The sequence below is a fragment of the Vitis riparia genome, chromosome 6, assembly GCF_004353265.1.
Source record: "Vitis riparia cultivar Riparia Gloire de Montpellier isolate 1030 chromosome 6, EGFV_Vit.rip_1.0, whole genome shotgun sequence".
NCBI lineage: Eukaryota > Viridiplantae > Streptophyta > Magnoliopsida > Vitales > Vitaceae > Vitis > Vitis riparia.
In genome coordinates, this window is record NC_048436.1 from 68465 (window position 1) to 93001 (window position 24537).

Below are 24537 nucleotides of genomic sequence, written 5' to 3' on the forward strand. Positions count from 1 at the left end.
CGTACTATATATATGTGTGGTTCCAAACACACTCCGCCCATCATTCTTGGCCAACCCAGATTAGCATGCCAACGTGGTGCCATGTCAGCTTCTTGAATAGAAATGCCGTCGCAAACATTCCCTCAACGATTTTTTGAGGAAACTTCAAGATGAAATAACTTAAATTCATTATTGATCACTCAAGATTCAAAATTACTACCCCATGCACACTCAAGTCATCATCATCATCACTTATTCTGAACCCACATTTTATTCTAAAATTATAAGTGTATTTGATAAATCAATTTAATGATTTAATACCACCAAATAACTTAATTTAAATAATTAATTAAATTAAACATATTTATCAAATAACTTAAAATAAAATATAATTTTAAGTATTAAATTAAAATAATTGTTATGAATAAAGTAATGAATGTCATCATATTTATTATATTAAATGTTAATTAATGTTATTTATTAATATTAATAGATATTATTTATGACTTTCATTAATATACATCAGTGAGAATATTAATGGAAACCATTTAAAAAGCTTATAAAAAAGCTTCATTTCCCTTGTAATATACATCCCCAAAAAAGAAAAAAATTTCTCAATTTCTTTCATTCTCTCTATCTTCATTTTCTCAACTCTCTTCTCTAATTCATTCATCTTATTATATATATTGTTAAAGTAATATATATTTTATCTCTATTTTGATTTGCTTTGCATTTACCCCCGTTTTACAACACGTTATTAACACAAATTGCTCTGAAAGTAATTCTCGTATCTTAAACTTGAAGTTATTTATATATAATAAAATTTTACATATTTATATTGTTATTTTTAAATTCATTTAATTTGTGTTATATATTATTAAAGGCTATAAGCAAATTATTTGATTTTGATTATATATACCAATATTAGTAGTTTATTATAACCGATTTTAATAATATTGTTTTGTCATATATTTGAAGTTATTTGACAATGTTGAATCTAAAAAAAACTTGAATTTGTGATACTTGACATTTCTGGAAAGAACTATCTCTATTAGATCCTTGATGCTGAAATACATATTGATGCAATGAATCTTAGAGTTACGATCAAAGAATAAAATCAAGCATCCCTATAGGATCGCGCAAAAGCACTAATTTTCCTTTATCATCATCTCCATGAAGGTTTAAAAAATAAGTATCTCACAATAAAGGACTATTTCACTCTATAGAGTAATTTGAAGGAAAGATATGACCACCAAAAAATTATGATTCTTCCAAAAGATCAATATGATTGAATGCACTTGAGGTTGCAAGATTTTAAAACTGTTAGTGAATATAACTCTGCAGTTTTCAAAATCATCTCTTAATTAAAGTTGTGTAGAGAAAAAAATCACAAAAGAAGACATGTTAGAAAAAACTTTTACTACATTTCGTGCCTCAAATGTGCTTCTACAGCAACAGTATCGAGAGCGTAGATTTACAAAATACTCTGAATTAATATCATGTCTTCTTGTTGAACAAAATAATGAGTTTTTGATGAGAAATCACCGATCTCGTCCAACTAGATCTGAACCATTCCTTGAAGTGAATGCAATATTGTCCCAAACTCGTGGACGTGGACGAGGACGATGACGTGGTTGTGGTCGTAGAATGAATCTCTGATACCATGGTCATTATGGTAATAATTGATGGGAAAAACTCGGATCTCTCTGTTTCCCAAGTCCAGATCAGGTTTGGAACATACATAACTATCCTAAGCTTTTTTTAAATCCTATGCACAAAAATAAATAAATAAATAAATAACATTTTTATATTTTAAAAGGATTCAAAAAGTGTTGACAAAAACAGTACCCCATATTCAAATGTTCTCGAATCATATCCACATGGTGAAAATGAAGATCGAAATCGCAGAAGTCTTGTAAACCTGAAGTCTTCCGCCCAATGACTCGAACCTTGATCTTTGCACACTTCCGATGGGGATGAAAAGATGGTAGATATTATGGCTCTCAATCTCTCTAGATGGTGGAAGACAAAAACTGTGGAAACCCTAGCCCCTATGGGGTATTTATAGGGTTCCTAAGTGGGCTTAAGTGACTTGAGTCCCCATGGGCTTGGGTCACTTAATCTAACCTAAAATAGGTTCTAATTGATTAATGAACCAATAGGGTTTATTAATTAATCAATTAGCTCAATCTAGGGACCTTGTTCATTTACCCCTATGCAATCTTACATAATTACCAAAATGTCCTTATGCATAAAAGTGAACATATAGCCAATTTGACCCTCATAACTCATATTAATAAGGTATATGAGCTTAAAGTAGGGACCATTGGGGACCCATAAGAATATTGACTCCCTTAGAGTCCAATTCTAGAGTTTATTCAACATCCCACTACAAAGAATCAACTAAACTCCAGTATCCTATGTAAATAACAACGAGACACCAAGTGCTCGGGTCCATGACCTGTTATCCATTATATTTAGTCTCCTCATGAACTGGTGTCCATAGTCTAACAAGGTGAAAGTTATCAATATTTCAAGATTACCTTTACTATCCTTAAGTTATAGATCCTCCTATTGTGCGTTCAATTAACATGTCTTAGCTTTCAAAGAGTTTATGTCAAGTTCCACTTAAGAACTACTATGACCATAGTTTTTATGAATACACTTCCTTAAGACCACCCAATGGGACACATTGTCTCAATCCCAAGAGATATTATAGCGTCTTTATTGAGAATACCTATTGTTATTGGCTTCCATCAACAGTGACTCAATCCATAGGGAATATATGATTAGCTTACGATCTCACCCATAGGTTAAAGTCACTACTAATTTCAATACAAACTCAATATTCTCTCAAGGTTGAGAGATAATACAATGAAACAGTTTGGTAAGGTCATGACTACTTGATAACCTTAAGTCATAACTCACCGTAGGTCTTGTCCATTGTGTAACCATACAACTAGTGCACTAACTATGAGAAACTCATCCCGATAGCCAAGACCGGTTATCCTTCCAATTAGGAGGTGGTGCACTAAAACCTCTAATAGGTTGCCTAAATCCATGAACTAGTTGTGAACAAGTCGTCTATTTGAAAGGAACTCATGACTTTGATCTTCTATGCAACTCTTAATGCACCTAAGTCATGTACAATGCAAAAGATACAAGCAAGAATGCTTATAAAGGATAATACATAAAATAAAGATAAATAAAAGTGAAACTGGAACATTATTAAATAAATAATGAATTCTAAATTTATTACATCATGTCATGCTTTTAAGGGCTCTATCCTAACTATAATTCCTCAAATTTTCAAAAAAGGAAAGCCTCATTGCACCACCAGAAGTAGAATAATGATGAGGCAAAACAAGAAAATGAGAAGTATTTACAAGATAAACCTTCTAAGAACCATGAGAATAACTGTTATAAATGTGGTATGAGTGGGCATTGGTGACGTACCTATCGCACACCCAAACATTTAGTTGACACTTACCAAGCATCAATAAAAGCAAAAGAAAAAGAGACAAATATGAACTTTACTGATGGTGATGGATTGGACCTAACCTACTATGACATTGATTTCTTTGGAGGTCCTAATGAAAAAAAAAATCATTTAATAAATGATGAGAATATTAACATTGATTGATGTTACTTTATATATCAAATAATATATTATTATGTCTTATATTTACATCTCAATTTTCTTTTGTTATTTACATTATGCCTTGATTTATTTTTTTAAAAAAATTAGTTATATCTAAAATCCGTGTGTTATTTGATCTCAAGATGAATGAGGATGATGTATGTCTCACAAAGTGCGCAACCACACACACAATTCTTCAAGATAAAATATATTTCCTCGAATTGACATTGATAAAAGCTAATGTAAGTGTCATATCTGATACTACAAACTTAGTTGAAGGCTCTAGAAGAACAAACATAATGCTACCAAATGGAACTAGATTTCATATAAATGATGCTTTATATTCTAGCAAATCCAGAAGAAATTTGCTCAGTTTTAAAAAGATTTGTAAAAATGGATATCATATTGAAAATATGAATGAAGATAATGTAGAATATATTTACATTACTTCTATTATATCCGGCCAAAAACTTATAATGGAAAAACTCTTGGCTTTCTCTTCTGGGTTGTATTAGACAACTATAAAGCCTATTGAATCATATGTTGTCGTGAACCAGAAGTTCAACGACCCAAAATTTTTTGTCCTTTGGCATGACAGGCTAGGTCACCTAGTGTCTTCAATAATGCATCGAATAATCAAACACTCACATGGGCATCCACTAAAGAACCAGAAGATTTTTTTTACCCAATGATTACTCATGTGTTGCCTATTCACAAGGTAAATTGATAGTCAAACCATCTTTTACTAAAGTCATATCTGAGTCACCAGTATTTCTAGATAGTATAAATGGGGACATATGTGGGCTTATCCATCCACCATGTGGACCATTTCGTTATTTTATGATCTTAATAAATGTTTCTACTAGGTGGTCACATGTTTGTCTCATTTATACATGTAATGTTGTCTTTGCTAGACTCATTGCACAAATGATCGGATTACGAGCACAATTTCCAGATTATCCAATTAAGACAATATGTCTTGAAAATGCTAGAGAATTTACTTCTCAAACATTCATTGAATACTGCATGTCAATGGGAATAAATATTGAGCATCCTATTGTTGATACCCATACCCAAAATGGTTTAGCAAAATCCTTTATCAAACGTCTTCAATTAATAACTCGACCATTACTAATGAAAACCAAGTTACCTACTTCTGCCTGGGGACATGCTATTATTCATGTTGCAGATTTAGTCTATATTCGACCTACAACTTACCATGAATACTTCCTTTCATAACTTGTGCTTGGAAAACAACTAAATATCTCTTATTTACGAATCTTTGGTTGTGCAATATATGTACCAATTACACTTACACAACGCACTAAAATGGGTCCCCGACGAAGACTTGAGATTTATGTAAGTTTTGATTCTCCATCTATCGTAAGATATCATGAACCTTTGATAGTCGATGTTTTTATAGCTCGATTTGCGGATTGTCATTTTAATGAGAGTGTTTTCTAATCATTAGGGATTGAAAAACTGATTCCTGAATAACAACGAGAAATCACTTGGAACGCATCTACTATGTCCCATCTTGATCCTCGTACAAATCAATATGAACTAAAAGTTCAAAGGATCATTCATTTACAAAATCTTGCAAATCAATTACTAGATGCATTCATTGATACAAAGAAAGTGACAAAGTCACATATTCTGGCTGCAAATACTCCAGTAAGGATTGATGTCCCTATAAGACAGTTGACAAATAAATCTAAGATACGCTTGAAGCGTGATAGACCTATTGGCTCAAATGATGTAACTCCCTAGACGAGGAGAATGCAAGAAAAACTAGGCACTCTAGAAAAAGCCGTCAAAATGAATGATCAGTCTAGAATTGATAAATCTATAACCCTAGAAGAGGCATAAATAATACAAAAAGCCCTTGAAGAGGCACATATTGAATAAGAAGCCCCTAAAGAGGCACATGTACCTAAAAATTGTGATATCTCAGTAAGTTATATACACACGAGAGAAAAATGGAATTAGAATAATATTATTATTAACAATATTTTCATTTTCCAAGTGGCCTCTGATATTATAAGAAATGATGAAGATCCCAAACCACAAAATATGGAAGAATGCCGACATAGAAATGATTGACCAAAATGGAAAAAAACTATGTAGGCAGAGTTAAAATTCATTAACAAAACGAGAAGTTTTTGAACCTATAGTCCAAACACCTAAAGATGTAAAACACGTTGGGTACAAATGAGTATTGGTACAAAAGCACAATGAGAATAATGAGATCATAAGATATAAAGCGCGATTAATAACACAAGGTTTCTCGCAAAGATCTAGTATTGTCTATGAGGAAACATTTTCTCCCATCATGGACACAATCATATTTTATTTCTTAATTAGTTTGGTAGTCTCAGAATGACTAAATATGCGTCTCATGGATGTTATTATAGCATATTTATATGGATAATGATATATACATGAAAATCCGTGAAAGATTTAAATTGCCTGAAGAAAATAGTACAAAGCCTTGTAGCATATACTCAATCAAGTTGCAACGCTCCTTGTATGGATTAAAGCAATGCGGACGCATGTGGTACAATCGACTTAGCTAATACTTGCTAAAAGAAGGGTATGTGAATAACCCTAAATGTACATGCATCTTCATTAAAAAAAAATTAGAAACCAGATTTGCATTTATTGCAATGTATGTTGATGACTTAAATCTTGTCAGAACTCCTAAAGAGCTCACAAGAACAATAAATTACTTGAAAAAGAAAATTGAGATGAGATATCTTGGAAAAACAAAATTTTGTCTTGGCATACAGATCGAGCATTTTCCAAATGGAGTTTTAGTACATCAATCAACATACATAAATAAAATTTTGAAGCATTTTTATATGCATAAAGTGCATCATTTAAGTTCTCCAATAGTTGTCTAATCACTTGATGTGAAAAAAGACTTATTTCGTCATTGCAAAAAAAAAATTGAAGAATTACTTGGTTCTGAAGTACCATATCTTTTTGGTGCATTTATGTATCTTGCCAATTATACACGTCTAGACATTGCTTTTTTTTGTCAATTTATTAGCAAGATACAATTTTGCTCCAACTCGAAGACATTGGAATGGTATCAAACATATATTGCACTATCTTCGTGAAACTACTTATATGGGTTTATTTTACTTAAGGGAATCAAAGCAACAATTGCTTGGATATGCAGATGCAAGATACTTTTCAAATCCACATAAAGGCAGGTCACAAATAGGGTATGTGTTTAATTACAATGGTAATGCTATTTCATAGAGATATGTCAAACAAACAATGGTGGCCACATCATTAAATCATTCAAAAATATTTGCAATTCATGAAGTAAGTTGTGAATGTATATGACTAAGATCTATGATCCAGCATATTAGGAAATCATATGCACTCTCCTCTATCAAAGGTGACCCAACAATATTATTTGAAGATAATGATGCATGCATTGCACAGATAACATAGGGTTATATTAAAGATAGAACTAAACATATTTCACCAAAATTCTTTTATAAACATGAGCTTTAGAAGAGTAGTGAAATTGATGTTCAACAAATACGCTCAAGTAATAATCTAGTAGATTTATTCACAAAGTCATTGTCAACCTCAACATTCAAGAAGTTAATACACAAGATTGGAATGCATCAACTCAATGATATTGACATGATGGGGAGTATGCTTATAAAAGGGTGTTAGTGTACTGTACTATTTTTCCCTTCGGCCAAGTTTTATCCTATTGGGTTTATTGGCAAGGTTTTTAATGAGGTAATCCTAACATACCAAACACAACTTAAAGAATTATAAAAATATTGTACTATTTTTCCTTCGCTAGGTTTTTCCCACAAGGTATTTTACTAGCAAGGTTTTAATGAGGCATATTCTTCTAATGTGGTAGACATCCAAGGGGGAGTGTTATAAATGAAATAATGAATGTCACCACATTTATTATATTAAATGTTAATTAATACTATTTATGAATGTTAATTGATATTATTTATGACTTCCATTAATATTCATTTATGATAATATTAATGGAAACCATTTGGAAAGCCTATAAAAAGGCTTCCCATTCTCTGTAATATGCATCTCCAAGTAAGAAAAAAATTTCTTTCTTTCTTTCAATCTCCCTGTCTTTTATTCTCTCAACTTTTTTCTTTGATTCCTTCCTCCCATTATATATATTGTTAAAGTAATATATATTTTATCTCTACTTTGATTTGCGTTGTATTTATCCCCGTTTTACAACAATGATCAATTCATTATTAATCTCAAAATTCAAATAAATATTAAGTTTTAATTTTTTTTTTTTAAAAAAGTTAAACTTTATGATATAACCACCTGCTCAACTATATTATTTCTTTTTTTTTTTCAAAAAAATAAAATAAAATTGTAACTCCTAATAGCTATTTGATTATTGATTTGGAATTGTTTTTGGGACTTTAGAGTTTAAATCAATTTATGGCATGTTTGGTCGAAGAAATAATGAATGAGAATAAATATTTGATTTTCATTCATATTTCTTCTTGAATTGAATGAATTTAGTAATTTGAAATATAGAAGTAAAGTTGGAATGATAATTTGTTTTTTCAGTGTTAAGTAAAAATCAGAATGAAAATGACAAAAATAAATAAATAAATTATCGATAATATCATCTATTTTTTTTTTTTTTTTGTTTAAAAAAATCTCACATTATACATAATTTGAAATAATTTTTTTATTTTCATTTAAAAATAATCCTTTGAAGTTTTCCTTTTTTTTTTTTCTTTTTTTTTCTTTTTTTTTTTTGCTAAATAATAAAAATCTATTTGAGTTTGTGATTGCAAATCAAAATTTTTAAATATATATATACCACTATTTGGTTATTATTCTTTAGAAACAATTTTTAAAAACAAAGTAAATTAGAAAATTATTCTGCATTTTTTATTAAAGAAAATAAATTTCAAATAAAGTGAAACATTGTATTGAATTTATTAATAAGTTTAATAATTTTTAAAAATAATTTAAAACTCAAAAATTATATACAATGACTAAAAAAATAAAATAACACAACATTAGTAATTATTAATTTTGAATCATTATTCTTTATTTTTAACAAAATAAATTTATTATGCTTTTATAAGATGTTGGTATCCATATTTTTATAATATCTATAAAATAATATTAGAAATGTTATAAATGAAGAGTGGTGAATGACCACATTAATGGTCATTATGAACTCCATTTACTCATCTTTAAGATGAGTAATGGGAGTTCATATTATGAAGCCTATAAAAGGCTTCTTACACCCCATGTAAAAGCATCCCGAGAAAAAGAAAGAAAAGTTCTTCCTCTCATTCTCTATCTCTTTCTTTCATTCTCTCAACTCTCTTCTCTGATTTCTTCTTCCCTATTATATATCAAAGTAAGATATATTTCATTTCTACTACTTTGATTTGCATTGCATTTGTCCTTGTTTTACAACACGTTATCAGCACGAATTGCTCTGAAGGTAATTCTCGTATCTTAAACTTGAAGTTATTTATATAGAATAAAATTTTACATATTTATATTATTGTTGATTTATTTTGTTACATGTTGTTAAAAGTTATAAACAAATTATTTGATTTTGTTTATAATCAAAGTTATACCAATGCTATCAATTTATTATAATTGATTCTAATAATATTGTTTTGTCATATATATGAAGTTATTTGACAATGTCGAATATCACAAAACTCGAATTTGTGGCACTTGACATTTCGGGAAAGAACTATCTATCTTGGATCCTTGATGCTGAATTACATCTTGATGCAATGAACCTTGGAACTACGATCAAACAAAGAAATCAAGCATCCCTACAGGATTGCGCAAAAGCATTGATTTTCCTTCGCCATCACCTTCATGAAGGTTTAAAAAATGAGTATCTTATAGTAAAGGACCCTTTTACTCTATGGAGTAATTTGAAGAAAAGATATGACCACCAGAAAACTGTGATTCTCCCAAAAGCTCAATATGATTGGATGCACCAAAGGTTGGAAGATTTTAAAACTGTTAGTGAATACAACTCCGTGCTTTTCAAAATCAGCTCTCAATTAAAGTTGTGTGGAGAAAAAAATCACAGAAGAAGACATGTTAGAGAAAACTTTTACTACGTTTCATGCCTTGAATGTGCTCCTGCAGCAGTAATATCGAGAGCATAGATTTACAAAATATTCTGAATTAATATTGTGTCTTCTTGTTGCTGAACAAAATAATGAGCTTTTGATGAGAAATCACCAGTCTCATCCAACTGGATCTGAACCATTCCCTGAAGTGAATGCAATATCGTCCCAAACTCATGGACGATGACAAGGACGTGGTCGTGGTCATGGAAGAAATCCCTCATACCATGGTTCTTATAGTAATAATTCTCAGAAAATGAAAGCCTCATTGCACCACCAGAAGTGGAACAATACTGAGACAAAACAAGAAAATGGGAAGTGTTTACAAGATAAACCTCCTAAGAACCATAAGAATAATTGTTATCGATGTGGTATGAAAGGGCATTGGTCGCGTACTTGTCGTACACCCAAACATTTGGTCGACCTTTACTAAGCATCAATAAAAGCAAAAGGAAAAGAGATAGAGATGAACTTTACCGATGGTGATGGAATAGACCTAACCTACTATGACATTGATTTCTTTGGAGGTCCCAATGAAAAAACAGATCATTTGAAAATGATGAGAAAATTAACATTGATTGATGTTACTTTTATATGAAATAATATATTATTATATCTTATATTTACACTTGATTTTCTTTGTTATTTACATTATGCCTTGTTTTTTTTTGTTATATCTGAAATCCATGTGTTATTTGGTCTTAAGATGAATGAGGATGATGTATGTCTCGCAGACTGTGCAACCACGCATACAATTCTTCGAGATAAAAGATATTTCCTCGAATTGACATTAATAAAAGCTAATGTAAGTACCATATCTGGTACTACAAACTTAGTTGAAGGCTCTGGAAGAGCAAACATAATATTGCCAAATGGAACTGGATTCCATATAAATGACGCTTTATATTCTAGCAAATCCAGAAGAAATTTGCTTAGTTTTAAAGATATCTGCAGAAATGGATATCATATTGAAACTATGAATGAAGATAATGTATAATATCTTTACATTACTTCCATTATATCTGGCCAGAAGCTTATAATGGAAAAACTCCCGGCTTTCTCCTCTGGGTTGTATCATACAACTATAAAGCCTATTGAATCATATGTTGTCGTGAACCAAAAGTTCAACGACCCAAAAGTTTTTGTCATTTGGCATGACAAGCTAGGTCACCCAGGGTCTTCAATGATGCGTCAAATAATCAAACACTCACATGGGCATCCACTAAAGAACCAGAAGATTCTTTTACCCAATGAATACTCATGTGCTGCCTGCTCACAAGGTAAATTGATAATCAGACCATCTTTTACTAAAGTCATATCTGAGTCACCAATCTTTTTAGAAAGAATACACGGGGACATATGTGGGCCTATCCATCCACCATGTGGACCATTCCGTTATTTTATGATCTTAATAGATGTTTCTACTAGGTGGTCACATGTTTGTCTCATTTCTACACGTAACGTTGCCTTTGCTAGACTCCTTGCACAAATAATCAGATTACGAGCACAATTTCCAGATTATCCAATTAAGACAATACGTCTTGATAATGCTGGCGAATTTACTTCTCAAACATTCATTGACTATTGCATGTTAGTAAGGATAAATATTGAGCATCCTGTTGCTCATACTCATACCCAAAATGGTTTAGCAAAATCCTTCATCAAACGTCTCCAATTAATAGCTCAACCATTACTAATGAAAACCAAATTACCTATTTCCACCTAGGGACATGCTATTATGCATGTTGTAGCTTTAGTATGTGTTCGACCTACAACTTACCATGAATACTCTCCTTCACAACTCGTGCTTGGAAAACAACCAAATATCTCTCACTTACGAATCTTTGGTTGTGCAGTATATGTACCAATTGCACCTACACAACGCACTAAAATGGGTCCCCAATGAAGACTTGGGATTTATGTAGGTTTTGATTTTCCATCTATCATAAGATATCTTGAACCTTTGACAGGCGATGTTTTTACAGCTCGCTTTGCAGATTGTCATTTTAATGAGAGTGTTTTCCCGTCATTAGGGAGAGAAAAGTCGATTCTTGAAGAACAATGAAAAATTAGTTGGAAAACATCTACTATGACCCATCTTGATCCTCATACAAATCAATGTGAACTAGAAGTTCAAAGGATCATTCATTTGCAAAATCTTGCAAATCAATTACTAGATGCATTCATTGATATAAAAAAAAGTGACAAAGTCACATATCCTAGCTGCAAATACTCCAACACGAATTGATGTCCCTGTAAGACAGCTAACAAATGAATCTAAGATATGCTTGAAGCGTGGCAAACCTGTTGGCTCAAAGGATGTAACTCCCCAAAAGAGGAGAACCCAAGAAAAACTTCGCACTCTAGAAGAGGCCATCAAAATGACTTATCAGTTTAAAATTGATAAATCTATAGCCCTAGAAGAGGCACAAATAATGCAGAAAGCCCATGAAGAGGCACATATTGAATAAGAAGCCCATGAAAAGTCACATATTGAACGAGAAGCCCCTGAAGAGGCACAAGTACCTGAAAATTGTGAGGTCTCAGTAAGTTATGTACAAACGAGAGAAAAATTGGATAAAAATAATATTGTTATTAACAATATTTTTACTTTCCAAGTTGCCTCTGATATCATAAGAAATGATGAAGATCCCGAACCACGAAATGTGGAAGAATGTCGACATAGAAATGATTGACCAAAATGGAAAGAAGCTATACATGCAGAGTTAAACTCATTAACAAAACGAGAAGTTTTTGGATTTGTAGTCCAAACACCTGAAGATGTAAAGCTTGTTGGGTACAAGTGGGTATTTGTACGAAAGCACTATGAGAAAAATGAGATCATAAGATATAAAGCGCGATTAGTAGCACAAGGTTTCTCACAGAGACCTAGTATTGACTACAAGGAAACATATTCTCCTGTCATGGACGCAATTACATTTCGTTTCTTAATTAGTTTATCAATCTCAGAATGATTGGATATGTGTATCATGGATGTTATTACAACATATTTATACGGATCCATGGATAATGATATATACATGAAAATCCCTGAAGGATTTAAATTGCCTGGAGCAAATAGTACAAAGCCTCGTAGCATGTACTCAATCAAGTTACAACGATCCTTGTATGGATTAAAGCAATTTGGACGCATGTGGTACAATCGCCTTAGCGAATACTTGCTAAAAGAAGGGTATGTGAATAACCCTATATGCCCATGCATCTTCATTAAGAAATCAGAAACCGGATTTGCAATTATTGCAGTGTATGTTGATGACTTAAATCTTGTTGGAACTTCTGAAGAGCTCACAAGAACAACAAATTACTTGAAAAAGGAATTTGAGATGAAAGATCTTGGAAAAACAAAATTTTGTCTCGACCTGCAGATCGAGCATTTTCCAAATAGAGTTTTAGTACATCAATCAACATACATTAAGAAAGTTTTGAAGCATTTTTATATGGATAAAGCGCATCCTTTAAGTTCTCCAATGGTTGTCCGATCACTTGATGTGAAAAAAGGACTCATTTTGTCCTTGTGAAAAAAATGAAGAGTTACTTGGTCCTAAAGTACCATATCTTGGTGTTATTGTTGCACTTATGTATCTTGTCAATTGTACACGTCCAAACATTGCTTTTTCTGTCAATTTATTAGTAAGATACAGTTCCGCTCCAACTCGAAGACATTGGAATGGTATCAAACATATATTGCGTTATCTTCGCGGGACTACTGATATGAGTTTATTTTACTCAAGGGAATCAAAACAATAATTGCTTGGATATGCAAATGCAAGATATCTTTCAGATCCACATAAAGGTAGGTCACAAACAGGGTATGTGTTTAATTGCAATGGTACTACTATTTCATGGAGATCTGTCAAACAAACAATGGTGGCCACATCATCAAATCATTCAGAAATACTGGCAATTCATGAAGCAAGTCGTGAATGTATATGGCTAAGGTCTATGTTCCAGCATATTCGGGAATCATGTGGACTTTCCTCTATCAAAGGTGACCCAACAATATTATTTGAAGATAATGTTGCATGCATTGCACAAATAACAGGGGGTTATATTAAAGGAGATAGAACTAAACATATTTCACCAAAATTCTTTTATACACATGAATTCCAAAAGAGTGGTGAAATTGATGTGCAGCAAATACACTCAAGTGATAATCTAACAGATTTATTCACAAAATTATTGTCAACCTCAACATTCAAGAAGTTAATACACAGGATTGGAATGCGTCAACTCAAGGATATCGACATGAGGGGGAGTAAGCTTGTAAAAGGGTGTTAGTGTACTGTACTCTTTTTTCCTTCGTCCAGGTTTTGTTCTACTGGGTTTTACTAGCAAGGTTTTTAACGAGGTAGTCCTAATATACCAAGAAAATAATATTGTAGTTTTTTTCCTTCGCTAGGTTTTTCCTATAAGGTTTTTTACTAGCAAGGTTTTAATGAGACATATTCTTTTAATATGGTGGTCATCTAAGGGGGAGTGTTGTAAATGAAGAGTGGTGAATGACCACATTGATGGTCATTACGAATTCCATTTACTCATCTTTAAGATGAGTAATGGGAGTTCATATTATGAAGCTTATAAAAGGCTTCTTACACCCATGTAAGAGCATCCCGAGAAAAAGAAAGAAAAGTTATTCATCTCATTCTCTATCTCTTTCTTTCATTCTCTCAACTTTTTTCTCTGATTTCTTCTTCCCTATTATATATCAAAGTAAGATATATTTCATTTCTACTACTTTGATTTGGATTGTATTTGTTCTTGTTTTACAACAAAAAATTATTAATTTTGAATTATTATTATTATTCATTTTTAATAAAATAAATCAATTAATGTTGATATCTATATTTTTATAATATTAATTAAAAATATAATTTATTATTTTATTATGTTAGTAATATTCATATTTTATTAAAAATTATTTATTTTTAATTTAAAATTTTACTTTATTTTAAATGAGATTTCAATTAAATTTAGTTTATATTGTATATATTGAATTTCTAATTTGTGCTTTTTATAAAGTCAAAATAAAAAAAATTAAAAACACCTTATCTAAAAATGTTTCTAGTTTTTAAAATTTTTAAAACATATTTTTAAAAATAACTTATACTGATAAATTAAAATATCTTTTAATTTAGATAAATTAAAATTTGAATTTCATTTCCATTATATTCATTCTTATCATCGGTCATTTATCTATTCTCCACTTTTCATTCTGACGTGATAAACACATCTGTACGATGGTTTTTACGTTAAAAAGAGCAGAGGGAACCAGGAACCCGATGAGTAATTTTGAATCATGACCGTCCAAGTAGAGAGATCAGCTTGAAACATTAAATGAGATGATGACACGTTCCCAAGTTGGCCTTTTGCAGGGAAGCTTCACTTCCACATCCAACTTCGTTCACATAATTTTGGTTGTATCACATGTATATAATCATTCATCATAAATAATTGGTGACCCCATCAGTTTCTCAAAAAACCTAATTTAAACATTTATTATACGTGTATATTTTTTTGCCTTTAGCGCTCCGCATGCCTCCTCGGCCCCCACCAGTGACCACTCACAACCGACCATCATTTCCCCCACCTTTTGTCTCTCCTTGTGCCCACATATGAGTCCAACCGTCCAAGTAATTGGTATAATTATTCTCCTTTTTTAATCAAAATAAATAAATTTTTTTTAAGAAACACGTAAACTTTTATAAAATAGAAATATTATTCGATAATCTTAGCACCAGTTTTCACTTTGAGTTTGGTCTTTCCCCCCTTCATTTGCGAAAGATAAATCTCCTTGAATTAGCTTGTTAGAATTAATAGTTTTTTTTTAATTTAATAAAATGTTTAGGTAATTTCTGATTGGGTATAAAAAGAAAAAGTCTAATAACTTAGATGGTGTTTTGAATGAAGAGAGCCAAATATTTTAATTTTTTTTATTAAGTTATAATTAGTTTTTTCTATTCAATTAAAAAATAAATTGACATCACCCATATAATTAAAAAACAGTTTTCTTATTTTGAAAGTAAAAATTTATTTTTAAAATAAACTTATTTAGTTGCCCTCTAATAGTTTTGGTAAACAACTAAAACTCATTTTCAACTCTTTTTAGGAATAAAATGAAATTAGCAACAAATAAGAAGAAGATTAAAAGATAAAATAAAAATCAATGAAAATAGATTAAGATAATTCACCTCCTTCCATTCTTCCCCTATAAGTCTATCCGCTCTCCAAATTAGACATACTTTTTTCTGCGTCTTTAATTTCCTTAAATTTTCTTACTAAGCAACTATGTTTCAAATCAAAGAAGGCCAAATGTGCTAAATTTTTTGATAAGTTTAGTAATTTATAAAATTAAAATTGACTCAATTAATAGCACAAATTCTTGCACAAAAATTGGTTTCCAATGATGTTATTTTTTTATTTTTTATTTATTTTTACATATAACTATATTTTCATAAATTTCTTACTAAACAAACAAATTCTAAAATTTTGTTTGGCAGTTCATTAAAAGAATATTTCTAATATAAAAAAACGTTTTTGGAGGGAAAAAAAAATCTAAGTAATTAATTAAATTTTAAAAACACTTTCCAAAAATTTTTAAATCATTTGTATTGATATTTAGAGAAACATTTAATAAATGATTTTGAAACACTCTCAAATGCACTATTAATAAGTTGGATTCATTAATGACTTTTATTATTTGTCTAAAATAATCTAGACTAAAAAATTAACTCCATTAACACCAAAATTGATTGAGAATGACTCTACTAATTTCTTCTTTGAATATAATGTTTTTCTAAATTTTTTACAAGACAAATAAATTTTAAATAAATGAAATTACTATAATAGTATATAATTTTCTCACTAACCAAATAAATTCTAAATTAAATAAAACTTATAAAACTCATCTAGTAACGATTTTAGGAAGTCTTTTTAACTTTTCTAACATTTCATCATTTAACTGTTAAAAAACTAAAAATATTTCTTAAAATTATTATAAAACACACTTTCAATATATTGAATATATCAATGAATCTAAACATTTTTTTTAAATAATTTAAAACTCAAAAAACTAACCCAATAAACACTAAAAATCTATAGATCAAAACTAGTTTTGAATTATTATTATCTCTCCTCCAAATATAAGTAAGTTTCTTTAAAAAAAAATTAGTTGGAAAACAAATCCCAAAGAAACAAGTCTTATTCATTGATCAATTTTCTTTTTCACTTTTTCAATCTAAAAATACCATAACACATTTTATTTTATATAAGACTACCATTATTTCAAAATTATATTTTTTATTTTTAGTTTAATACTAAACAAATAAATAAATAAATTTGTCACATTTGATAGCCACCCATTATTTTTCATATCCTTCCCCGTAATTAGAGGTCATATAAAATAAAAATAAGAAGAAAACATCAAACTTGCAATTTTTTTTTCTTGAAACATTATGATTGGTTGTGAGAAAGTAGAAAAAAATATAATGTAACTTTAATTATATTTTTCTAAAATTTTATTTTATTTTGTTACACCTTATGAAAATATTTTACTTTTTAAAATATTATTATTTAATTTCATTTAGACATTAACATTTATATATTAAAATATCTAGTAAAATTGATGATTATTATTATTTTTTAAAAAATATGATTTATGATTTTATTATAATATAGTATTCAAATTTTAGTCGAAATTATTCAACTTTAATACAATAGCAACTTTTTTTTTTTTGTTCTTAATAAGATGTAAATTAAATGTAATGTTAACATAAATTGAACTTACACACCATCTATAAAATACAAATAGAAGAATTAATTAAAAAATAATATAAATGTTTGGGAAAATAGGGGTTTGATCCACTAATTTTAAAAAATAAATAAAGAAATTCAAATTTTATTTATTAGTTTTATCTTCATCTGTTAAAATATTTCAAAATATATCTATTTTTTCATATATCAAATAATTATTTTCTAAAATAACTTTTTTGCTTATCATATTATAACACCAATTAATAATTTTTTTTACAATCACACTTGATTTGAGATTACTAAAATAAGAAAATTTTAAAATTAAAAATATAAAAATTTTAAAGCTAAAATTATAAAAATAAAATATTAATTTTCACTCAGTTAAAACACACTTGTAAAAAATATAATATATTTATTTATAAGATATTTTTATCAAATTATAATATAATAATTTTATTTAATATTTTTAAGTAATATGGTATTTCAGAAAATAATTATTTTACTTATAAAAAAATGGATGTATTTTTTAAAATATTTTTATATTTTTTAAATTAGCTAAAGGAAAAACTTATGAAACATTCTATTTGCATGATTTTATTTTATTTTTTTAGATTTCCAGTATAAAAGAGAGTTTTGCTCCAAAAATCCGAAATTCGTAAATGTGATTTACAGTGATCGGTGTCGTGGACGGTTTTTAATAAAAAAAAATTATAAAATCGAATATGCTGCTTTTATCGTCTTTCGTCAGCCTCACGGCACTCACCTGCCCTGCCTAGACACAGCGAACAAGAAAGGGTTATACCAATCGGTACCTGCGCCTCAAGACACAAACTATCATTTTCTAGGAACTTGGCATCTTCATACACTTTCTTCCTCCGCACGACCCTAAATTGGGGGGGGAAGAAAAAATCTCAATTTTGTTTGTGGATTTGGTTTTGAATCCATGGAGTTGTGTCAATTAAAGCTCACTCTTCTTCTTTTTTTCGCTGTTTGCTTGCTTGTGCCTTCGATCCAAGCCAAAAGTGTTAGCTACTGCGGTGAGTGGTTTTCGTTTCATCTTTTCGTATCCCTTTGGTTCTTCAGAAAATGGAGGAAGAAAAAACAAAGTGATATTTGGATTCGTGTTTGTTTATTTATGGTTTTTTTTTTAATTTTTTTTAATATAGTAAATAATCCGGAAAGGCTCAGGGATTCGATTTCCTTGCTTCTCTGCAGCCAAACGGAGTGAATTCCAATGTCCGGAAATCTTAGGCTCTGTTTGTTTTTAAGTGGAAGTAGTGTCTGTTTGCTTTATGTTCATGGGTATTTTTCCGTGAGACGGCCGACAAAAGATGCTCCCGGATTTTCCGGGAAACTTTCCTGCAAAACAAGGGAGATTTAAATTTGTAATATCTGGTCCTAGTGCGTGTTAGTTACACTATTTTCTGGCGCTGAATGCAGATAAGAAAGGTGAGTATGCTGTTAAGGTCCAGGATATTCAGATCTCTCCGGATCCTATTGTCCCAGGCAAGCCAGCCACCTTCACTATCGCCGCTTCTGCAGGTAAAATCTCACATCTGGCCATGTTTGTTAATATTCTTTTTATGACATTTATGGGCTTGAAACTATGGCCCTGTTAAATAATACTATGCTGATCGCTTTGTCTCATTAATTTGTTGTTTGGTCTTGTATTTTTCATTTAATGCGATTTGAATGCTGGTTCTGATTATAGGCATTTGATTTTGGTATAGCATTTTTGTATGATGTAAATTGTTGTTATATATCATGGACTCCTTTTTTCTTGGGTCTGGCATTCACAGGGAAATCAATAATTGTTCTGAGCTTTCAGTTGGAATTTGATATTGTTGTTCTAAAATATAACCTTTGTTTGAGAGAACAATTCCCAAAGTGTGGTATTAAGATACTTGGCTTGATGAATCCCGTTGATGCAACCCTTGTAGGAAAGGGTTGAATGACAGCAGCAAACAAACAAACAGTCGCCGCAGTATTTAACATTTTTGGCTTGACTTACAGAAGCGACCCTTGTAAAGAAGGAATAAGGATTGATAAATCCACTTAAATTTATGGTTACACAGTGGTTAAAGTGGAAATTCTAGATTGTGGTTTCCCTTTATAAGCATTGGCACAAATGGTCATGATTTAACCATATGATACCAAATCTGAATGAATTTGATCAACTATCTTAGTTTCAAAAATCAAATAGAGATCATCATATAGTCATAGGCTTCAAGAAAAGACTCAAATGATAATTTTAAAACCCAAAGTTCTACCATAATTGTGGCTATATCTTGAGGCCAATTGTTGGAAATTTCAGAAAAAAGTCTGCATTGGTGATTATAACTCTAGAGAAACACAACTAAACCAATGATTCTTTGATTGAATCTAGGCAATGCTATGCTTGGAGAGACTGGTGCAAGGTGGCTGTAATTTCCAAATCTTGCCACTCATTTGCTGGTGAGAAAATCTCCCTGAGAAAATCTACAACTTATATAGTCTATGGCTGCTCATTAGGTGATGAGCTTTAAAGCCTTTCATATAAGGAACCCAAGGGTCCTCTCATACATCTTGAAGTAGATCAGAGCCCAGAAATTGGAAAGCCACTTCTGCTTAAGAACTCAGAAAAAGGGGACTGATGGTTACAAACGCAAAACAAATGTCTGTGAGTTTTCAGCCACAATTGATGCTTCTTTTAACCATGTATAAATGATATAACAATTGTAATCTCATGAAAGCAAATAACTAAAATAAGTGCCAGTTTTTTTCAGGAACATGCAGTTAAAATCCTAAAAGAAACTGAGTGGAAAACTTCAACAATATGGCTAATATCCTCCATTTAACTTCCTTCTTGTGGATAACATGCACTGTTCAATCTCAATTAAGTTATTATCTTCTTCTACAAAGTTTTAATCTGTTTCATACATTTTGAATCATGGCTTGAAGTGTTAGTGTGAAGATCATGCACCCATGTTATTTCGGAATAGATAGGCAGGTTCAGAAAATTTGTCCACCATGGGCAAAATAGAATCCTTTCGTCTTTGGTGACTAAGTAATTTATAAGAGGCGAAAAACAAACTTCATAGTTGCTTCTATCCATGATGAAGAGGGAATAGGAGTGAAGTCTACAACCTAGTATATATGGCCAAAAATGATATTTTCTTACCGGTGTCAAACTGTTATCATGACCAAAAAGTCCTCCATGTTTCTCCATAATGTTCTTCTCTCATAAAGAACAATCAGAGTGCACAAATGAACTCTTTCAGACTTCTTCATGAGTAGTATAATTATTAAGTTGTTTACCATGGTTACTTGCCTATGGGGACCAAAATAAGGATCACTCACATAAAGTTCTTTGAAAGTATAAATGTTCACTTCCATAGGCAAATTTGATAGTGGAGAAGCTCTTCAGCTCAACACATCAACAACTCTGTTTCAAGAAATAACTGTTAACTGTACATTCATATGATTTACAATATAGAAAATGAACTCAGCACTGAGTCCAGACCATGTAATGACTTCTATTTCATTCTGCTTCCAAAACTGCCTAAAACCCAATGTCACAAGTGAACATGCAGTGTAGAATTTCTTACTAGGTAATGCAACAGGCTTCTCTCTCTCTCTCCTTCTTCTTCTTCTTCTTCTTCTTCTTGTCTTAGTACACCTACATCCATACATGAAGTGCCAATACTGTTTTGAACAGTGGCAGGTGTACATTCCCTGCCTGAACCCAGGAAAACACCCCCTTTTAGGCTGGTGTTGGCAGACATAGATAGGGCTGCTCCCCTGAACCTGATAAAATGCACACCTATAACTATTAGTTACTAAAACTCAAAATATAAAGACTCCCAAAGTTAGGTTTTTATATTTAAATGTTTGCTTTTTTAAATATAAGTTCCCATTCTGGATATAAATATCCAATACACATCAAAAACTCTGCACTTTACTATGTTTTTAAAATTTTATATGTAACTGTGAGTGCTTCTAAGTCCTTTTTGTACATGAGTGTTTTTGGTGACATGAACCAATGCATGTGAACTAGTTGCTTTCTTGGCCTTACTTTTTTTCAATTAGAAATGCCCTAAAACCATAACATTATGCTTACTCCTTTATCCTCCTGTTTTGTTCCTGAAAGTTTGATAACACCATTTGAAAGTTTCTTTTGATCCCTGTGACAGGAAAGATATAAAAGAAGAATTTACTGAGTATGTGATGGTTATGTTTAAATGAACAAAACACTGTTGTTTTTGTCTTTCAGACATGATTTTCCATTTCCTCAATAAACTTATCTTGTATCTTTCATGCTTTAAATAATTAGGTGCATGATCATGTTTAAATATGAAAAACTGCTGATGGCTTTTGTACGTTCTTTGCTATTTCCTCAATAAACATATCCTGTATTTTTCATGCAGGTGAGGCTATCTCTGGAGGTAAAGTGGTGATTGAGGTTTCATTATTTGGGGTGCATGTCCACACAGAGAGCCATAATCTTTGTGAGGAGACATCCTGTCCTATTTCAGGAGGCAACTTTGAGCTCTCTCATTCACAAATGCTTCCAGGATTCACCCCACCAGTATGCCACACTTTACTTGCTTTTATATTTTGTGCTTTCTTATGCTAATTTGGATTTGCTCGATTCATTGGCCTCACTTCTTATTTTGATTTATTTTATGAACTACCAAACTTTTGTACATGCTAAAATGGTGACTCAGTTGAATCAAGGGGCGTATTACCATGAATGGTTACTGAATAAAAACATCAAACATCTTTCCCATTTAGACTTTGGGTACAATTTTCTTAGATGTTGACTCCATCATTCAGGCACACTTTCTTTTTGGACTTCATATACCATGCAAGACTTTGAACCTTCCAAGGAAAAACATTTCCCCATATCTTTTTTTTTTCACTTGTGGAAGTTCTTATCTTCTTTATCTGTAGTTTACTTTAGATTGTTTGTATACATAAATGATTGTTCTAAGTCCTTGTTATTTCCATTTGACCTTTTTGCGACATGGTATCAGTAATTCAAGATCATGTTGCCTCTCTTATCTAGACCCTAGTACTAGTATGTCTTGATAATGATGTCATCAATTCTGAAAATTCTGCTTGGTTATTGGATTCACAACAATAAATATCTTTGATTCATTGATTTGCTTTTGGAGTTGTCATTTTTCAGTGCAGCACCCGATTTTATAGCTGTGCAATGTCATGTCATTAGGGAATACTTTATAATCTCTCATTGTACTGGCCCTCAATGTGGCTATCAATCTTCTTAGGCATGATTGAATCATGTCAATTTACTTAGTTCCATGATATTGCTGCATTTGTTACTGATTTCATTTGTCCTGGTTTGTCTATTCATGTTTCCTTATTCTTACTACCTCTATGCATTCTATATATATATTTTCATTTTTTGCCTTTTCATTTTCATCTATTTTAGAAGCTTCTTCTAATTTATTTCCTAGTGTTCTATTGTTGCTTGCCATGTTGAGTTGAGACTGTTGTTATTAACTTATTTATAATTATAATGTTAGCCTAACAGGTGGCCTTATTCACATATACTCTACGGGAGCAGCTACATTGGTTACCCCCACAACCATTCATTCTACAAAATCACTGAAGATGATTCCATTTAACTGTTGGTTGTCCTCTTCTCCTACCAACCATCCCCTAACCGATCATACAAAGATGTGTCCAAAAGAAGAAAAAAGAAGAGAAAAAAGGGAAGAATCAAACTAGCATAGCACCTTCAAGACCTAGGGAGGAAGGGAATGTAAATGGTTCCATCAACAAGGCTTAGCCACCCTGATCTGCTACCTAGTTAGCTAATCCAGGCATCCAAGTGAAAGAGTAAACTCAACCCATTAAAATTTCATCCGAGTGAAAGAGCAAACCTAACCCATTAAAATATCAATAATTGTGTGAATTCAAGCATCTAATTTCCAGGGCCCTTCTTCCTTTGAGACACTGAAAATGATCAAATCCTTTACTTAGTTTTTAATGCCTGTAGATGGTACCTCAATCAAACCTTTGGGCAAACCTACAATCTAAGTGTCAATGGAAAAATCATGGCAACGAGCTTGGAAAAGGCTCTAAACTATACTGCCACTGTGATGGATGACTTTGGAGAAAGCTCTATCTTGTGGGATTGATAGGTGGCCAACATAATTTAATATTCGAAATTTTCTTCTTGCATTCCTTCATTTTTAGTGACCTGAGAGAGAATTTACATTTATTATCTTTATTATTATTTTATCATATTGCTATATTGATAGAAGTACATTTGTTTGGGTATTTCATTAGCTGACAGCGTCTGGTATTGTACAGGGCTCATACACTCTCAAGATGAAGATGGAGGATGAGAGCAAGCATCAGCTGACCTGCATTACCTTCAATTTCAACATCGGTTTTGGGTCTTATGTGGCTGATAGTTAAGAGTGAACAATTAAAGAGGTTTTCGCATAATCCATCTTTGTCATGTTTGCTTGTTAGAAAAAAAAGAAGAAAGTCACAGGAACTCGTTATGTTACGCCTGTAAAGTCATGGAACATCTTAAAACGATATATGGCTGTCCGGATGCAGATGCAACTGTTCATGTTATCTTGTACCATCTACCATGTGACTACTCTTAAAGGATACTTTTTATCTTCTGTTTTGGAAATGAAGGAATGTGAATACACTGTTTCTCCATTTACAATTGCTGAAGAATATTAGGGATTGGAGAAACTTTGTTCCTTTGAAGACGTTATTTGCCCTCATCAATTGTGTGATGTGGGGAGCATCCAAATGTACCTCTATGATTCAATGAAGTACATGTTTGCTTTTGTTGTAAGCTGACAAAAGCAAATCCCAAACCCCCGACACCCTCAAAATGTAGCAACTTTATTACAGTATATAAGACCTTTTTTTTTATGCAAGGTAAAATGTTAAAAACAAATGTTGATAGGAACTAAGAAGTAGCAATAAGAAAGAAGTTTGAGATTCGTTTATAAGAACGTAGATTACTAAAGATGG

At 31.3% G+C, this 24537-nt stretch overlaps 1 protein-coding gene across 1 annotated transcript; it reads left to right on the top strand.

Moving 5' to 3' along the window:
* The first annotated feature begins 18273 nt into the window (after nt 1-18273).
* On the top strand, nt 18274-24355 carry LOC117915885 (putative phosphatidylglycerol/phosphatidylinositol transfer protein DDB_G0282179). The gene is made up of 4 exons (XM_034831626.1): nt 18274-18566; nt 18970-19071; nt 21936-22096; nt 23851-24355. The coding sequence occupies exons 1-4, from the start codon at nt 18473-18475 to the stop codon at nt 23956-23958; spliced, it is 465 nt and encodes a 154-aa protein (XP_034687517.1). The 5' UTR covers nt 18274-18472; the 3' UTR covers nt 23959-24355.
* Nucleotides 24356-24537: the final 182 nt, after the last annotated feature.